Source organism: Bos indicus x Bos taurus, chromosome 25 (assembly GCF_003369695.1).
Source record: "Bos indicus x Bos taurus breed Angus x Brahman F1 hybrid chromosome 25, Bos_hybrid_MaternalHap_v2.0, whole genome shotgun sequence".
Taxonomy (NCBI): Eukaryota; Metazoa; Chordata; class Mammalia; order Artiodactyla; family Bovidae; genus Bos; species Bos indicus x Bos taurus.
In genome coordinates, this window is record NC_040100.1 from 16,234,588 (window position 1) to 16,252,937 (window position 18,350).

Genomic DNA, 18,350 nt, shown 5'->3' on the forward strand with positions numbered 1-18,350 from the left:
CTCCAATGCATGAAAGTGAAAGTGAAGTCGCTCAGTTGTGTCCGACTTTTCCCGACCCCATGGACTGCAGCCCACCAGGCTCCTCCGTCCATGGGATTTTCCAGGCAAGAGTACTGGAGTGGCGTTCCATTAGACACTACTGCTGCTGCTGCTGCTGCTAAGTCGCTTCAGTCGTGTCCGACTCTGTGCGACCCCAGAGAAGGCAGCCCACCAGGCTCCCCGTCCCTGGGATTCCCCAGGCAAGAACACTGGAGTGGGTTGCCATTTCCTTCACCAGTGCATGAAAGTGAAAAGTGAAAGTGAAGTCGCTCAGTCGTGTCCGACTCCATGGACTACAGCGTACCAGGCTCCTCCGCCCATGGGATTTTCCAGGCAAGAGTACTGGAGTGGGGTGCCATTGCCTTCAAATTGCAGAAAAAAAGTCTATGCTCCAATGCCGGCCCGGAAGACCAGAGTCCCGGGACCAGAGCCCCACCCCCGGGCGGACCCCAAGTTTTACCCGGAACTAGGGCGCGGCTGGGCTGTGCTATTGGCACGGGTGGGAGACGAGCAGAAGAAAATTGCCTGCGACGAGATTCTCGTTGAAATGCCTCCATGATCCCCCCGGATGGACAGATTACTATTTCTGGATGCCTCTAGGATTACCTCCGATGCCTCTCTCCCTTTTACTCACCTCCCGTGGCGTTATTTCTTTCCCTTTGCCCCTGCATTGGATGTTCTTTTGGTACGCCCCAACCCGGACCGGGAGGGGCGAGGCGCCCTCGCAGAAGCACTGCGCATGCGAATCCCGCCGAGGCCGGGTGGGGCGGCTGGATGGGAGCATGGACCCCGCCCCTTCGCGACTCCACGCGTGACGTCGCGGGGGGCGCCGGCCTCCGCCCGGCTGCGAGCGGTGAGAGCGAGCGGCGGGCAGATCTGACGCTGCTAGAGCGGGAAGGGATGCGGGTGTTGAGTTTCTGCAGGAGGGGCTTGGCGGGGGAGGGGAGGCTTAGGGGCACCACCAGCCACCGACCTCGGGCTCTGCCCTCCCCCTTCCTGCCTTTTCCGTCCTTCCAGATGTGCCAGGACGGGAAACAGGGCCGGGGCTGAGCCTTGGTGACACCTGCATTTCCCTGGAGCCCTCCTTCTCCCCCAGCCCATCTGTTTATCTCACCTTCCAGATGTTCCTTTTCATCAGGCTGTCACTTCTCGCCAGGGAAAGAGCACTCACTTGGAAGAGGAGCCGGGTTTCAGACTTTGGCCCTTCCACTCCTTTGTTAAAGTGCCGGAACCTCAATTTTCCCCGTAGTTATTTTTGCCTTGTCCCACCTGGTTTTGAAGATCCATATGACCCAGAGAAATAGAAAGGAAATGAACATTTGTTCAGTTCTTGCAAGGCCAGGTACTAGGGCAACTTTTATCTGCCTCATTTAGTCCTCCCTATTTGATGTTCCTAGAACTCCCATTTCACAGATTTCTTAAACTCACACAGGTTCGCTGATTTGTCTCCTTGAGCCAGTGACCGGCAGAGGAGGATTTCAGTTGAGTTTAGCTCCAAAGTGGAGTTTTTTTGGTCCGACGCTTACTTGTCTGGACTCTGAGCTGGAACCTTGGCCAGACCATAGCCCCGGAACAGCTGCTTCCTGAATTTCTCCCCTGGAGAATTCTCCTTTTTGAGTTCCTTTTTCCAGCACAGCGTACTCTGCTCTGCTTCCGCCTTGATTACTTAAGAAATGAAATTCAGCAAACATTTATTGAGTGGTGCATGGAGATGAACACTCGGAGTTAAGAGCCTCGGATTCCTGTCCTGGCTCTGCCACACTGGCTGTGTGGCCTTGGACAAGTCCCTTCTCTTCCTGATGCTTTAACTTCCCTTTGAATGAAATGGGTAAGTGCCTTCTTACTGGCAGGCTCTTGTCCAGTTCTCCCTTCCTGTCCTCCCGCAGGCTGTTTCCGGAGGCTCAGACCCCTCTGCTCCCCATGGGCAGCTGCCAGGCAGGGCACTACCTGCATTTCTGCCTGGCCCACCACCCGCCTCTGGTCTGTGCCACTTTGATCCTGCTGCTTCTTGGCCTTTCTGGCTTGGGTCTTGGTGGTTTCCTCCTCACCCACAGGACTGACCTGCGCAGCCCTGACATCCCCCAGGTGAGTACTCACCCTCCTGCTCATCCATCCCCTGCAGGCCACTTCTTGCTGCTGACCTCCTCTCACCTCTCCTCACCTTCTTTTTGCACACAGGACTGGGTCTCCTTCTTGAGATCTTTTGGCCAGCTGACCCTGTGCCCCGTGAACGGGACAGTCACAGGGAAGGGGCGTGGGTCTCATATCGTGGGCTTACTGACCACCTTGAACTTCGGAGATGGTCCAGACAGGAACAAGACCCAGACATTCCAAGCCCAGGTCCAGGGTAGTCGGATGGGATTGAAAGGTGAGACCAAGGAGGAATTGTGGGGTTGGATATCAGAACACTCAGGGGTGGGGCCCTGCCTCTGACCTCACCATCCTGGTGACCTTGGCCACATCTCTGGGCCTTAATCACTTCTGCTATAATAGGACTAGGTATTTTCAGTGAACACAATGCCCACTGTGTATATTCTCGATAAATGTTTTCTCTGTCCCCTTCCAGCTTTGAGGGTCCTTTGATTCTATCCTTGGAGGTGTGGTGAGATTGGCAAGATTTGACCTAAAGTTCTTTCTCAGTCCTCTTCACCCCTTGAGGCTTCTGTTAGAGGCACCTTCTTTATTCCTCAGGGATATCAGAAAAGCATGTTCTATTTATTTAACCTAGTGTCTTTAGTCCCTGATACATGCTTGATACAGTGCCTGATAGCTCTGTGAGCTCTGTGTGCTATGAAGTACACAGAAAAATTAGGCATCTTCCATTCCCAAATTGCCAAGTTTTCTGGGAAAATGACGAGTGAGAGTGAGTTGGGGGTGCCATTAATTCCTGGGTGAGATTTGGCCTCAAGTTCCTTATCTAAAGACTGTGGAAATGAAGGAGGAGGAGAGAAAAGTGGAATTCTTAGACTTCTGTGGTCCTTTCCAACACTATCGTTCTAAGATTCTCCATGGAATCAATATGTGTATTTGTAGGGAGGCACACATATACGTATGTTGCCAGGTGAGAGTAGGTCTTTTTATTGTCAGATGTACATGTGTATGATCAGAGAGCAAGAGTAAAGGAATGTATATGATATATACAGACTTGGAACATTTTTTCCTGTTCTTTTTATGTAAAATATATATATATAAATATAAAAGATTCACATAACCATAAAACACACCTATTTAAAATGTACAAGTAAATGGCTTTTTTATATTAAAAAAAATGTTGCAACTGTCACCACTGTCCATTCTAGAACGTTTTCATTACCTGATGAAGAAATCCTGTTCCCATTAGCATGTACTTCCCTTTTTCTCCTAACCTTCCAGCCCTAGGCAACCAGTAATACTTTCTATCTCTGAAGATATACCTTTTCTGGACATTTCATATAATATGTTGTCTTTTGTGATTGGCTTCTTTTACTTAGCATAATGTTTTCAAGGTTCATCCATATTGTATGATATGTTAGTACTTCATTTCTTTTTATTGCTGAAAGGCATTCAGTATATGCATATTCCACATTTTATTTATCCATTCATCAGTTGATTGACATTTGAATTGTTTCCATTTCTTATGTGTTATGAATGATGCTGCTGTAAACACTAATGTACAAGTTATTGCATTATTCTGTGTTTTCATTTCTTTTGAGTATATACCTAGAAGTGGAGTTTCTGGGTCATATAGTAACTCTGTGTTTAAGGAACTGCTAGACTGTTTTCCAAAATGACTGTACCATTTTATATTCCTTCCAGCAGTGTATAAGAGTTCTAATTTCTTCACATTCTCACCAACACTGGTTATTGCCTGTTTTTTGACTATAGCCATCCTAGTCAGTGTGAAGTGATGTCTAATTACGTTTCTGATTTGCGTTTTCTTTTTTTATTGAAGTACAGTTGATTTACAGTGTTGTGTTAATTTATGCTGTACATCAAAGTGATTCAGTTATACATATATATATTCTTCTTCATATTCTTTTCCATTATGGTTTATCACAGAATATTGAATGTCCTGTGCTATACAGTAGGACCTTGTTGTTTATACAGTCTATATATAATAGTTGGCTAATCCCAGACTCTCAACCCGCCCCCGCCCCCACTTTCCCTCGGCAAACACAAGTCTGTTCTCTCTGTTTGTGAGTCTGTTTCTGTTTCATAGATACGTTCATTTGTGTTGTATTTTAGATTCTGCATATAAATAATATGGCATTTGTCTTTCTCTTTCTGACTTCACTTGGTGTGATCATCTCTAGGTCCATCCATGCTGCTGCAAATGGCATTATTTCACTCTTTTTATGGCTGAGTAGTAAGTATCTAGGTTGTTGCCAGGTCTTGGCTGTTGTGGGGTGCATGTGTCTTCTTGAATTATAGTTTTGTCTGGATATATGCCCAGGAGTGGGATTGCTGGATCCTATGGCAACTCTATTTTTAATTTTTTAGGGACCTTTCTTTCATACTGTTTTCTGTAGAGACTGCACTAGTTTACATTCCTACCAACAGCGTAAGAGGGTTCCCTTTTCTCTACACCTCTGTTAGGATTTGTTATTTTTAGACTTTTTGATGATGGTCATTCTGACCAGTGTGAAGTGGTACCTCATAGTTTGATTTGCATTCTTCTAATAATTAGCGATGATGAGCATCTTTTCATGTGCCTATTGGCCGTATCTATGTCTTCATTGGAGAAATGGCTGTTTAGTTCTTCTTCCCATTTTTTGATTTTGTTGGGTTTTTTTGTTTGTTTGAGTTGTATGAGCTGTTTGTATGTTTTGGAAATTCAGCCCTTATCAGTTGCATCATTTGATTTCCATTTTCTTGATGACTGATGATATTGAATATTTTTTTCATATGCTTATTTGGCCATTTGCGTATCTTCTTCAGAGAAATGTATATTCAGAGTCTTTGTTCATTTTAAAAATTGGACAACTTTTCTTTAAATTATTGAGTTGTAAGAGTCTCTTTTGTTTTCTAAATATATAGGATTCTTATCTGATGTATGATTTGCAAATTTTCTCTCCCATCTCTGGGTTGTCTTTTCACCTTGTTAATGGTATGCTTGGAAGCACAAAAGTTTTCATTTAGATGAGGTCCAGTTTCTATTTTTGTTGTTGTTACTGCTTGTGATTTTAGCATTATATCCAACAAGACTTTGCCTAACCCATGGTCACTAAATATAGGTTACTACTATTGTTTTCTTATAAGAATTTTGTATTTTTAGCTCTTACATTTAGATCTGTGATCAATTTTTAGTTAATTTTTTTGTGTATGGTGTGAGGATAGAGTCCAACTTTATTCATTTGCAGCTACTATTCAGTTGACCTGGCACATTTTGTTGAGAAGACTATTCTTTCCTCATTGAATAACCTTGGCACTCTTACTGAAAGCAATTGACCACAGACATATGGGTTTATTTCTGGATTCTCAGTTCTATTCCATTGATCTATGTCTCTACTTATGCTAGTACCACACTGTTTTGAGCACTGTAGCTTTGTAGTAAGTTTTGAAATCAGAAAATGTGAATTCTCATCTACAGCTGTACCACCCTGACTCAGAAGCTAAGCAGGGTGGAGCCTGGTTAATACTTGGATGGGAAAAAATGCGAACTCTCCAGCTTTGTTCTTTTTTTTAAAAAAAGATTGTTTTGGCTATTGCAGATCCCTTGAATTTTCATGTTATTTTTAGGATCAGCTTGTCAGTTTCTGCTTCTGCATGGTTAGAAACAAAGTTGTAACATTCAAGATTGTTTTGGACCAAGTAAAAAGTAATCACATATGATTGCATCATCTAAGCAGTAATTATTGAACACCTACTATGTACCAAGCACGGGGAATCGAGCAGTCTGTAAGATACGGATCCTCACCTCAAATCACTCACAATCTAGCAAGGATACAGATGTGAACAGAAGTAAATACCTTTCAGCATGTGCAGCAGAACAAAGGGTATAGCCAGAGAACTCCTAAGTCTATCAAGCAGGGATGGTGAAGACAGGCCTTTCCAAGGATATAGTAGGGCTTGAACTGAAGCTTGAGGGAGGCTTAAGAATGTGCCCTTTCGGCCAGTGCGTGCACGTGGGCACGGTTGCTGTTGTGTCCAGTTCTTTGTGACACTGTAGACTGTAGTCCACCAGGCTCCTCTGTCCATGGGATTCTCCAGGCAAGAATATTGAAGTGGCTTGCCATTTCCTCCTCCAGGGGATCTTCCCGACTTAGGGATCGAACCCGTGTCTCTTGCATCTCCTGCATTGGCAGGCAGATTCTTTACTGCTGAGCCACCTGGGAAGCCCAGAGGGAAGAACATATGCAAAAGCAGGCAGACGGGGATTACAATGGCACATTTAGGAACTTCCAGGGGTTCAGTTTGTTGCAGGGAAAGGAGTATTGATGAGTGGCAGGAGATGGATCTGAAGCAGCAGGCAGAATTCCATGAAGAGTCCCTTGTGCCAAGCCAAGGTAGTTGGACTTTTAACTATTATATTTGGCTTACTCAATGAGTTTAATCAGAAAGATAGTAGAATTTTGTTCTTTTGTTCTTTTTAAAAGATCATACTCTGTTGGCTGACTGCCTGGAAGGAATGGGTCAAGGTGCATGAAGACCAGTTAGGAGGTGATTGTGATAAAAAGATGATAAGGACTTCCTGCTGACCCAGTGGTTAAGACTGTGCACTTCTAATGCAGGGGCATGGGTTCATTCCCTGGTTAGGGAACTAAGATCCACTTGCAGTGTAACACAGCTCCCCAGACGGTGGTGTGAAAGAGGGGGACTGATTTGAGAGAGTTGATAGAAGTGTAAGATGGATAGGATTTGGTGAGAGATTTGATTTGAGGAACGTAGAAGAAAAGGGAATTCTCTTATAAATTTCACAAATGTGTTTCTCAGTTGCAATTATGATGTATATACTGGTTTGTATTTTTTTTTTCACTTTATGACATCATGTTTTCTATATTACTGAATGGCCAGAACACTATTATTTTAATGGATATAAATTGATCTGTTAATTGGTTAGACCAATCTTTGTTAATGCTTTCTCTATTGATAAACATTTTTGTTTTCTATTTTTTGATATTTTTCATGAAATTACAATAAACACTTGGTATACTTTGCATTTTTCTTTTGAATCCTTTTCTTAGGATTTCTTAGTTTCTACAAGTGGTATTACTGAGGCAAAGTATGGACATTTTTTTAAATACCCAAATTCATTTTGTTGTGGAATCAGATTACATAGAAATGTACAGAGCAAATGTAAAACTCTTCCTTACCTCCCCTGAAGAGTCCACAGTTTGCTGGGCATCCTCTCGGTCCTTCTCTGTCTCCATTTAACATTGCAACAGAAACAACCAAATTGTCCTCTAAAAGTGTCACCTGTGAAGAGTGCCCCTTTCTCCACATTTCAACAGCTCTTGTTATTATCACTCCTTTTAATTTTTACCAATTTAATGGTCCAAGGAACTACCTGATTTTTATTTTATTTTTTTAGTGAAACAAGTAAATTGTTTATTAGGAAAAAAGAGTACAGTATGTGTGGATAGACACATAGGCAAACTCAGAGAGAGTCATACCCTTCTGGTAGTTTAAATCACTTGTGACGCATAGGCAAACTCAGAGAGAGAGTCATACCCTTGTGGTAGTTTAAATCACTTGTGTGGGGCATTTCTTTTGGGTTTCCTCTTTCCTGGGTTGGCAGTTTATTTTTTAAAAAGCTAAAAACCCGGTTGTCTTATTTTCTTCCTTGTCCATCATTTTTCTTAGCAGAACAAGTTGCAAAAAACTGGGGAGGGGGATTATATTATCTTTGCAGACTGACATATTTGCGGAGGACCTGTAAATAACAATGATTCAAAAGCTCCTAGGTTTACTCGTGGATCAGGCAAAGAGCAAAGGACAACACAAGAAGGAATTTTGTTTACAACATCATAATATGACATCGATTATGACAGTGCATTGGTTACGATTATGTTCACAATGGGATATTCCTTGCCCAAACACCAGACAGGCTAAAATCACCCAGCTGCTTACAAATTGGAGAAAGCAGTGCAAGCAGTCATCTGAAGAGTGGGAACCCGAATGGGTAAGGCTTCTCTGGTGGTGAGACTCTTGACACCAACGGCTCCTCGCCCGGGCCCCCCTCCCTCACTTGAATCTTGGTCTTTTGTTTCATCTAAGAGGGCGGAGCGGATCTCCAGCTTTTTCAGTTCTTCTACCAGGTCCTTGTGGTGCATTGTCACAGCCCTCCATGGACTCGCCGTTGAGGTGCACTTGCGGGACAGTGGAATAGTCTTTAATACCTTGCTGGAGCTGGCGGTGGTCCAGCATGTTGTGGGCCAGGTAGTCACGGACGCCGTGGAGCTGCAGGATCTGCACCACGGTGTTGCTGAAGCCACATTGGGCTGCTCCGGCGTCCCCCCGAGGAAGAGCACCACCTTGTCCTTCTTCACCAATGCGTCCAGGTGTTCCCAAGAGCCGCTGCCACCCAAGCGTTCTGCCCCTCACGCCCAGGATCTGCAGGCCGCTACCTGCACCGCGCCCACAGTGGAGCAGAGCTGCTGCCACCTGGCCCAGGGACCTGCTCATCCCCGCGTGCTGGCCAGAGCCCTCGGCCCCTGGCGACCTGCGCTGGCCCCTGGCGACCTGGGCTAGCCACTGGCCAGTCATTTTGATTTGCCTAAGTCCGTATTTGGTATATCACAGGATCCTCCCATGTATGCTCACGCATCTCTAAGCCAAGGGGGATTCCAGCAAAAAGGCCTGTGGATAGTTTAGCATCACTCCCTTTTTGACCTCCAAGGAGTTTTCTAGACAGGAAGGTCTCCTTGACCTAAAGAGTGAGGAATATGTGGTCTCTTATCTGGGTAGGGCCTAGCCTCTCTTGATTGTCCTGTTATGAATATTTTGGAGTTGCTGACCACAGGGAATGAACTCCCAATTGTTCACCCGGTGAAGATGGGCACATCTACCGCCTGCCTCAATCTGACATTGAAAACAGAGCCCCAGGTTGAAATTTTTTTACCCTGAACCCCAACGGTCCCATTGCCTGCTAAAACAAAAAGACCAACATTCTTCATAGAATTTAAACAAGACTATGTTCAGAATCTTGTAAATAATCCTTAAAATGTCATGATACAACCAAAATTATTCACCATATAAGGACCACAAAAATTTTAACTTGCACAGGAAAGAATGATCAATAGATGTCAAAATAGAATACACATGACAGAATTATTCGACAAAGATTTTAAGTCAGCCATTATAAAAACGCTCAATCAAGAACAGTCTTAAATGCTAACAATAGTCTGTAAAGAAATAGAGAACATAAAGATGTAAGTGCAAATTTTAGAATTGAAAATCACAACAACCAAAATTAGAAACTCACTGGCTGGACTCAGTAGCAGACAGGAAAGAGTGTGAACTTTGACTTTTGTTGTTGTTTAGTCACTAAGTTGTGTACAGCTCTTTTGTTTTTGTGACCCACCAGACTCCTTTGTCCATGGAATTTTCCAGGCAAGAGTACTCAAGTGGGTTGCCCTTTCCTTCTACATGATTTTTTTAATTAATTAATTTATTTTTTATTGAAGGATAATTGCTTACACTGATAGGATACTGAAAGAGAAACTCCCCAGGTCAGTAGGTGCCTAATATGCTACTGGAGATCAGTGGAGAAATAACTCCAGAAAGAATGAAGAGATGGAGCCAAAGCAAAAACAATACCCAGTTGTGGATGTGACTGGTGATAGAAGCAAGGTCTGATGCTGTAAAGAGCAATATTGCATAGGAACCTGGAATGTCAGGTCCATGAATCAAGGCAAATTGGAAGTGGTCAAACAGGAGATGGCAAGAGTGAATGTCGACATTCTAGGAATCAGTAAACTAAAATGGACTGGAATGGGTAAATTTAACTCAGATGACCATTGTATCTACTACTGTGGGCAGGAATCCCTCAGAAGAAATGGAGTAGCCATCATGGTCAACAAAAGAATCCGAAATGCAGTACTTGGATGCAGTCTCAAAAACGACAGAATGATCTCTGTTCGTTTCCAAGGCAAACAATTCAATGTCACGGTAATCCAAGCCTGTGCCCCAACCAGTAACACTGAAGAAGCTGAACGGTTCTATGAAGAGCTACAAGACCTTTTAGAACTAAACACCCCCAAAAGATGTCCTTTTCATTATAGGGGACTGGAATGCAAAAGTAGGAAGTCAAGAAGCACCTGGAGTAATAGGCAAATTTGGCCTTGGAGTACGGAATGAAGCAGGGCAAAGGCTAATAGAGTTTTGCCGAGAGAAAGCACCGGTCATAGTAAACACCCTCTTCCAACAACACAAGAGAAGACTCTACACACGGATATCACCAGATGGTCAACACTGAAATCAGATTGATTATATTCTTTGCAGCCAAAGATGGAGAAGCGCTATACAGTCAGCAAAAACAAGACCAGGAGCTGACTGTGGCTCAGATCATGAACTCCTTATTGCCAAATTCAGGCTTAAATCAGAGAAGGCAATGGCACCCCACTCCAGTACTCTTGCCTGGAAAATCCCATGGATGGAGGAGCCTGGTGGGCTGCAGTCCATGGGGTCGCGAAGAGTCAGACACAACTGAGCGACTTCACTTTCACTTTTCACTTTCCTGCATTGGAGAAGGAAATGGCAACCCACTCCAGTGTTCTTGCCTGGAGAATCCCAGGGATGGGGGAGCCTGGTGGCTGCCGTCTATGGGGTCACACAGTTGGACATGACTGAAGTGGCTTAACAGTAGCAACAGCAGCAGCAGCAGAAGGCTTAAATTGAAGAAAGTAGGGAAAACCACTAGACCATTCAGGTATGACCTAAATCAAATCCCTTATGATTATACAGTGGAAGTGAGAAATAGATTTAAGGGACTAGGTCTGATAGAGACAGTGCCTGATGAACTATGGATGGAGGTTCGTGAGATTGTACAGGAGACAGGGATCAAGACCATCCCATGGAAAAGAAATGCAAAAAAGCAAAATGGCTGTCTGAGGAGGACTTACAAATAGCCGTGAAAAGAAGAGAAGCGAAAAGCAAAGGAGAAAAGGAAAGATACAAGCATCTGAATGCAGAGTTCCAAAGAATAGCAAGGAGAGATAAGAAGGCCTTCCTCAGCGATCAATGCAAAGAAATAGAGGAAAACAACAGAATAGGAAAGACTAGAGATCTCTTCAAGAAAACTAGAGATACCAAGGGAACATTACATGCAAAGATGGGCTCGATAAAGGACAGAAATGGTATGGACCTAACAGAAGCAGAAGATATTAAGAAAAGGTGGCAAGATTACACAGAAGAACTGTACAAAAAAGATCTTTACGACCAAGATAATCACGATGGTGTGATCACTCACCTAGAGCCAGACATCCTGAAATGTGAAGTCAAGTGGGTCTTAGAAAGCATCACTATGAACAAAGCTAGTGGAGGTGATGGAATTCCAGTTGAACTATTTCAAATCCTGAAAGATGATGCTGTGAAAGTGCTGCACTCAATATGCCAGCAAATTTGGAAAACTCAGCAGTGGCCACAGGACTGGAAAAGGTCAGTTTTCATTCCACTCCCAAAGAAAGGCAATGCCAAAGAATGTTCAAACTACCACACAATTGCACTCATCTCACACGCTAGTAAAGTAATGTTCAAAAATTCTCCAAGCCAGGCTTCAGCAATACGTGAACTGTGAACTTCCAGGTGTTCAAGCTGGTTTTAGAAAAGGCAGAGGAATCAGAGATCAAATTGCCAACATCCGGTGGATCATGGAAAAAGCAAGAGAGTTCCAGAAAAACATCTATTTCTGCTTTATTGACTATGCCAAAGCCTTTGACTTTGTGGATCACAATAAACTGGAAAATTCTGAAAGAGATGGGAATACCAGACCACCTGACCTGCCTCTTGAGAAACCTGTATGCAGGTCAGGAAGCAACAGTTAGAACTGGACATGGAACAACAGACTGGTTCCAAATAGGAAAAGGAGTACATCAAGGCTGTATATTGCCACCCTGCTTATTTAACTTATACACAGAGTACATCATGAGAAACACTGGCCTGGAAGAAGCACAAGCTGGAATCAAGATTGCTGGGAGAAATATCAATAACCTCAGATATGCAGATGACACCACCCTTATGGCAGAAAGTTAAGAGGAACTAAAGAGCCTCTTGATGAAAGTGAAAGAGGAGAGTGAAAAAGTTGGCTTAAAGCTCAACATTCAGAAAACTAAGATCATGGCATCTGGTTCCATCACTTCATAGGAAATAGATGGGGAAACAGTGGAAACAGTGTCAGACTTTATTTTGGGGGGCTCCAAAATCACTGCAGATGGTGACTGCAGCCGTGACATTAAAAGACGCTTACTCCTTGGAAGGAAAGTTATGACCAACCTAGATAGCATATTAAAAAGCAGAGATATTACTTTGCCAACAAAGGTCCGTCTAGTCAAGGCTATGGTTTTTCCAGTGGTCATGTATGGATGTGAGAGTTGGACTGTGAAGAAAGCTAAGCACCGAAGAATTGAGGCTTTGGAACTGTGGTGTTGGAGAAGACTCTTGAGAGTCCCTTGGACTGCAAGGAGATCCAACCAGTCCATCCTAAAGGAGATCAGTCCCGGGTGTTCATTGGAAGGACTGATGCTAAAGCTGAAACTCCAATACTTTGGCCACCTGATGTGAAGAGCTGACTCATTGGAAAAGACCCTGATGCTGGGAGGGACTGGGGGCAGGAGGAGAAGGGGACGACAGAGGATGAGATGGCTAGATGGCATCACCAACTCGATGGACATGAGTCTGGGTGAACTCTGGGAGTTGGTGATGCACAGGGAGGCCTAGCGTGCTGCAATTCATGGGGTCGCAAAGGGTGGGACACGACTGAGCGACTGAACTGAACTGAACTGAAATTGCTTACAGAATTGTGCTGTTTTCTGTCAAACCTCAACATGAATCAGCCATAGGTATACATATATCCCCTCCCTTTTGAAGCTCCTTCCCACTCCTACCTGATTTTTAAAAATTAATTTCTTTGGCCACTTCCAGTCTTAGTTTCAGCATGAGGACTCTAACAGTGGTGTGAGGGCTTAGTTGCTCTGCAGCATGTGGGCTCTTAATTCCCTGACCGGGAATTGAACCTGCATCCCTTGCATTAGAAAGGTAGATTCTGAACCACTGAACCACCAGGGAAGTTCCTGGAATTACCTGATTGTTTTAATTTGCTTTCTCCTGATTGCTAGTGAAGCTGAGCAATTTTCGTACAGGTTTATTGGCCATTTTCATGTATTCTCTGAATTTCCTATTCATATCCTTTAGTTATTTTTCTTTCAAGATATTTATCTTATGATTTTTTTAAGATCTTTATACATTCTGGATAGTAAACACTTTTGCCAATTAAATATGCCATAGGTATTTTCAGTCATTCTATTACTTTCTTCTTTTTTTAAAACTTACCTTTCATTGTGTGGAAGCCTTTAATTCTTACGAAATTTATTGCTCTTGTCCTCAGGCTTTTAAGTTTTGTGTCTTTTTTTGGAAGGCCTTTGTTTCCCACTTCAAAATGAGAAAATATTCTTCTCTGTTTTCTTTTAATACCTACTTAGGTTTTTTTTTTTTGTTTTAGTTTATTTACAAAAGCTCTTTAATACATCTGGACTTTATAGTGTCAGGTAACAGTCTAACTTTTTTTCCAAATGGAAATTGTCCCAGGGCCATTGACTGAGTAGGCCATTCTTTTTCTACTAATTTGAAATGAGATGTGAACTTTTTAATGGATTTGGGTACCTAGTAGAAAACTTTCTTCAGAAGAACAAACTAGTTTATAGAAATTGATAGCAGCAGTGTGTATCTATCTCAGTTTTACTGCAGCCTTCTGAGAACTGGTATGACCGTTTATTGATTGTGAGCTAACTTAAATTTTGTTTATATTGGTACGCAGTTGTTTTCATTTCTCAGTGACATAAATGATGGTATTAAAGGACTTTCTTGAATACAATCAATACCAAAATACCTGGTACTGTAGGAAGCCTACAGAAATGAATAGATGTCTAAAGATGGATACCTCCCAGAATTTTCTTAACATCTCCTCCCCTGTGCCTCTCATAGGATCTTTTGCAAGAGAGCTGGTCCTCGTTACGGCCAGGGTGACCACAGAAAGGACCCCAGGAACCTGCCTGTATTTTAGTGCTATTCCAGAAATCCTGCCCTCCAGCCAGCCACCGATACCCTGCTCAGAGGAGGGAGCAGGAAATGCCACCCTGAGCCCTAGAATGTCTGAGGAGTGTGTCGGTGTCTGGAGCCACGAAGGTCTTGTGCTCACCAAGTTGCTCACCTCGGTAAGAGCCTCAGTAAACTTTGTCGGGCTTTCATAAACTGCCATGCTGAGTGCTGTGTTGTGAAGGCCCCTGGAGGTAGCTTTACCAAGGGGGAAAAGCACAGGCTTTATAATCTTGCCGCAGAGGCTGTGTGACCTTGAGCAAGCATGTGGACCTTTCAGAACCTCAGCTTCCTCATCTGTAAAATAGCAAACATGATACTATCTCCTCCTCCTCCTACTACTACTACTAAGTCGCTTCAGTCGTGTCCGACTCTGTGCGACCCCATAGATGGCAGCCCATTAGGCTCCACCGACCCTGGGATTCTCCAGGCAAGAACACTGGAGTGGGTTGTCATTTCCTTCTCCAATGCATGAAAGTGAAAAGTGAAAGTGAAGTCACTCAGTCGTGTCTGACTCTTAGCGACCCCATGAACTGCAGCCTACCAGGCTCCTCCGTCCATGGGATTTTCCAGGCAAGAGTACTGGAGTGGGGTGCCATTGCCTTCTCCGGATACTATCTCCTAGTACTAACAAATAAGGATAAATGAGAATGAATGTAAAGTGCCTAGTACAATGCCTGGTACATAATAGATTGGATAAATGTTAGCTATTACTATTAACAGTTGTCTTTAGATACAATAAAACATGATTTTAACCTCAAAGGAGTTCAGAAGCAGTAATAAAAGGCAGAATGGGCTAATTGCTATCGGAGAGATGTGAGCAAAGTGTTATTCAAACAGAGTGAGGACCAATTAACTCTTAACTTGCACGTTTATGGGGAGTGCTTCACCAAGAAGGTGGCACTTAAGAAAGGGAATTGTTTACAGTAGTTTATAATGTACAAAGTGTTTTCAGGTTCATTATCTTATTTGATCTTAAAATAGCCTTTTGAGGTAGCTGTTATTATCCCATTTTACAGATGAGGAAACAGAGGGAGTGAATTGCCCCAGGCCATACAACTGGTTAAGTTGGCAGAGCCAGGATTGAAACCTGCAGTGTTTGACTTCCAAGTCTGAGGCTCATTCTGCCCTGTCAGGGTGATCCTTGCAGAATGAGGAAGACTTGGGCCAGGAATGCCATAGAGGGGTTTCGGGAGAGGGGAGGGAGACACGTTCCAGGCAAAGGGATTAGGATGAGCACAGGCCTGGGGATTGAAAAGTGTTCAGTGTTCGGGGGCACTCCACGATGAGGGCTTAGAAATGACTTGGGGAAGAGGCAAAGAGATGCAGGGGCCAGGTCATGATGCACCGTGATGCCTGGCTAAGATGCTATGATTTGATAACTGCAGGTCACAGGATTCCCTGGTGCTGGGTGGACAAGACTGGCTAAGTGGAGGAGAGAGACAGTTAGGAGGCTGCTGCATACACTTCCCTCAGATTTGTAAAGACCCTGGTGAGGAACATGACCTGGGAGCTTGGAATCCAGAGGTCTTGGTTTCCAGACCTGGCCCTGCTTACACATTTCAAAACATAGACAGTAGTGAACTTCCCTGTCTCTTGGCATCATTACAATATTCAACTTAATGTTTGAGAAAGAAAGTAGACAAGTGTTAAATTCTATAAAAATAGAGGGCTTTCCTGGTGGCTCAGTGGTAAAGAATCCACCTGCCAATGCAGGAGACATGGGTTCGATCCCTGGACCGGGAGGATCGCACATGCCATGGAGCAGCTCAGCCCCTGTGCCACAACTACTGAGCCCACGTGCTGCAACTGTTGAAGCCCTCATGCCTAAGAGCCTGTGCTCTACAGCAGGAGAAGCTACCTCAATGAAAAGCCCTCACGCCACAACTAGAGTAGCCCCCACTCTCTGCAACTAGAGAAAAGCCCACGCAGTCACAAAGACCTAGCACAGCCAAAAATAAATAAAAATAACGTTTTCCCTTTAGTTGTTCCCTGGATATGGAGATCCTTTTCCCCCATGAAGGCTCTCTCTATAGCCCTTGGGCTGGGGGCGTCTAAGATGTCTTCTTCCCCAGGGAAGATCCTCCACAGACCCTCTCCATCATTCCTCCTCCCCTCCCCATCCCCACTCCTAGGAGGAGCTGACTCTGTGTGGCTCTCGGCTGCTGGTTTTGGGCTTCTTCCTGATTCTGTTCTGTGGCCTCTGCTGTCTCACTGCTGCATGCTTCCATCCGCGCCGGGAGTCCCACTGGTCTAGAACCCGGCTCTGAGGGCTCTGGCCTAGTTCCTGTCTTGTTCTCAGGTAAGGTTCTTTGACTCAGTCCTGTAGGAATAGGGGATGAGGTGGGGGTGGCAGTTCTGAGACAGAGCCATTCCTAAACAATACGGTTTGGTTTTACTTATTTCTGTACTCTATACAGATGGAATCATACACATTCTTCTGTGACTGACTTCTTTCAGTTAATACTCTGACTTTAAGATTCATAGCTGTAGTTCATGTCCAAGCTTTTTGGCAACAGTGGTGAATTAAGAGGGTTGAAATTTGATGATGTGCCCTGGATATAAATCCTATTTGTCTTGCTTTTTTCATGAAATTCTGATGCCAGTTTTATGATGTAAATTTTGTGAAATTCATCTTGAGCTGCTCAAAAGGATTGATGATGCCCATTTACTAGACACATGCTATGTGCCCAAGTACTTCACATGCACCTTCTCTTTTACATTAGCCATCATTGCATTTAGAAAAAGTTCTGCCAACAGGATCTTTGGAGGGACACAGCCCGCAAAGTGAGGGTGGGACATATTGGCTGGCTAGTTAGTGTGCTCGCTCATTAAAGTAAAAAAATTCTGTAAAAAAAATCTTATCTTTTCAGGTGAGTCTCGTATATAATTTGAGAGTCATTTTATTGTGTACCTAGCTCTTAAACTATTTTCAGCTTCTGCTGGCTGCTGTGCCCTAGGAAGTCCCTGTGGGAGAACAGGAAACAGCCCAGGCCCAAGGAAGAGCGCTAACCAGAGGATCGACCTTTACGATCAACTTTGCTTATCTTGCTTAGGGCTAGGCCTGACTACTGCAGCCACCTACTTGGGTTGGGAAAAGGTGAAACCCTCTCAGCCTTTCTTAGATCTGAGCAGATTGGAAAAGGAAGGCTTTCTGGCTCCTGGCAGGTCCTGGGGTCCAGAGGCCATCTCACTTGGAATAAATGCCTGTGCTTATCTCTAGTTGTCACTTCCTCTGCTCCTTCCTCAATTTCTGCAACCATCCCAGAGCTTCCTCCAAGGGCCCTCTGACCTGCCGTCTTTTTTCTTTCTTTCCAGGTGTGGATCAACTTCTTGGGACTTGATTCTGAGTTGGAAGAGATGTTACAAAAAGTGGAGAGCTGGAATGTGGGAGGAAATAAAAGGCTTTTTTGCTCAGTGTTTTCCGGGGTGTTGATTGGGGGTTGGATTGAGGTGGGAATTTTAGGGTAGGAAGGCTAGGGAGGTTTGGGGTATTTTTCCTTGTTGACTCTTTAGGTTAGGGAACGGGTTTAAGGCATAGATGACTGCAGTTTTCGAGTGTGGTCGTGGAAATGGATTGACATAAATGCAGTGTGACCTTGTGCAGGTCATCCTCAGTCTCCTGATGGGATTTGAGTTTTCCTAGCAAAGATTCCTCGAACTTGGAAGCCCACGCCCAGGCTGGATAGTTACTAACCAGGACAGTCCGTTTTCCCGCCTTTCCCGCGCCCAGCGGCAGTCTTCCCTTACCCCTCCCAACCTCTACCCTGCACGCAGGCGCAGATCACGGCTTCTCATTTCCTTCCACCCGCGCCCCCTCAAAGCTTCCCCTAGCAACAAGCTCGGGCTCCGCGCAAAGGCGGGGCGAACGCATGCGCCGCATCTCTTTCCACCACCAGTTGTCGGACAGCGCGCTGGTCTCCTCCCTCTCTTAAGACTAACCCTTCTCCCCGCCTCTTCCCACCCAGGGTCCGCGTGGCGGGGCGCGCGCGCACTCTGGCTGGGCTGCTGCCCAGCTCTCTGGCAGCAGCGGTGAGGGAAGAGGGGCGGGGCTGTTTCCTTTGGGGCCCCGCCCCCCTTGG

At 44.5% G+C, this 18,350-nt stretch overlaps 1 protein-coding gene and 1 pseudogene across 4 annotated transcripts; one reads left to right on the forward strand and one right to left on the reverse strand.

Moving 5' to 3' along the window:
* The first annotated feature begins 780 nt into the window (after nt 1–780).
* TMEM219 (transmembrane protein 219) lies at nt 781–17,754 on the forward strand. 4 transcript variants are annotated; one of them, XM_027526807.1, is made up of 6 exons: nt 784–892; nt 1,926–2,124; nt 2,218–2,407; nt 14,158–14,387; nt 16,404–16,570; nt 17,587–17,688. In XM_027526807.1, the coding sequence occupies exons 2-5, from the start codon at nt 1,960–1,962 to the stop codon at nt 16,536–16,538; spliced, it is 720 nt and encodes a 239-aa protein (XP_027382608.1). In that variant the 5' UTR covers nt 784–892; nt 1,926–1,959; the 3' UTR covers nt 16,539–16,570; nt 17,587–17,688. The 4 variants fall into 4 exon arrangements, with proteins under 4 accessions (XP_027382606.1, XP_027382608.1, XP_027382607.1 ...); XM_027526805.1 differs by lacking the exon at nt 16,404–16,570 and having other exon boundaries at nt 781–892; nt 17,587–17,754; XM_027526806.1 differs by lacking the exons at nt 784–892; nt 16,404–16,570 and adding an exon at nt 959–1,381 and having other exon boundaries at nt 17,587–17,754.
* Nucleotides 6,896–9,527, reverse strand: LOC113883249 (annotated as a pseudogene).
* Nucleotides 17,755–18,350: the final 596 nt, after the last annotated feature.

What these genes read in the sequence shown, in the direction of transcription:
- TMEM219 (XM_027526804.1), top strand. Translation starts at nt 1,864, where the DNA reads ATGGGTAAGTGCCTTCTTACTGGCAGGCTCTTGTCCAGTTCTCCCTTC. An exon ending in TAGTCGGATGGGATTGAAAG is followed by an intron (nt 2,408 to 14,157) that starts GTGAGACCAAGG and finishes TGCCTCTCATAG; the next exon opens with GATCTTTTGCAAGAGAGCTG. An exon ending in TCACCAAGTTGCTCACCTCG is followed by an intron (nt 14,388 to 16,403) that starts GTAAGAGCCTCA and finishes CCCCACTCCTAG; the next exon opens with GAGGAGCTGACTCTGTGTGG.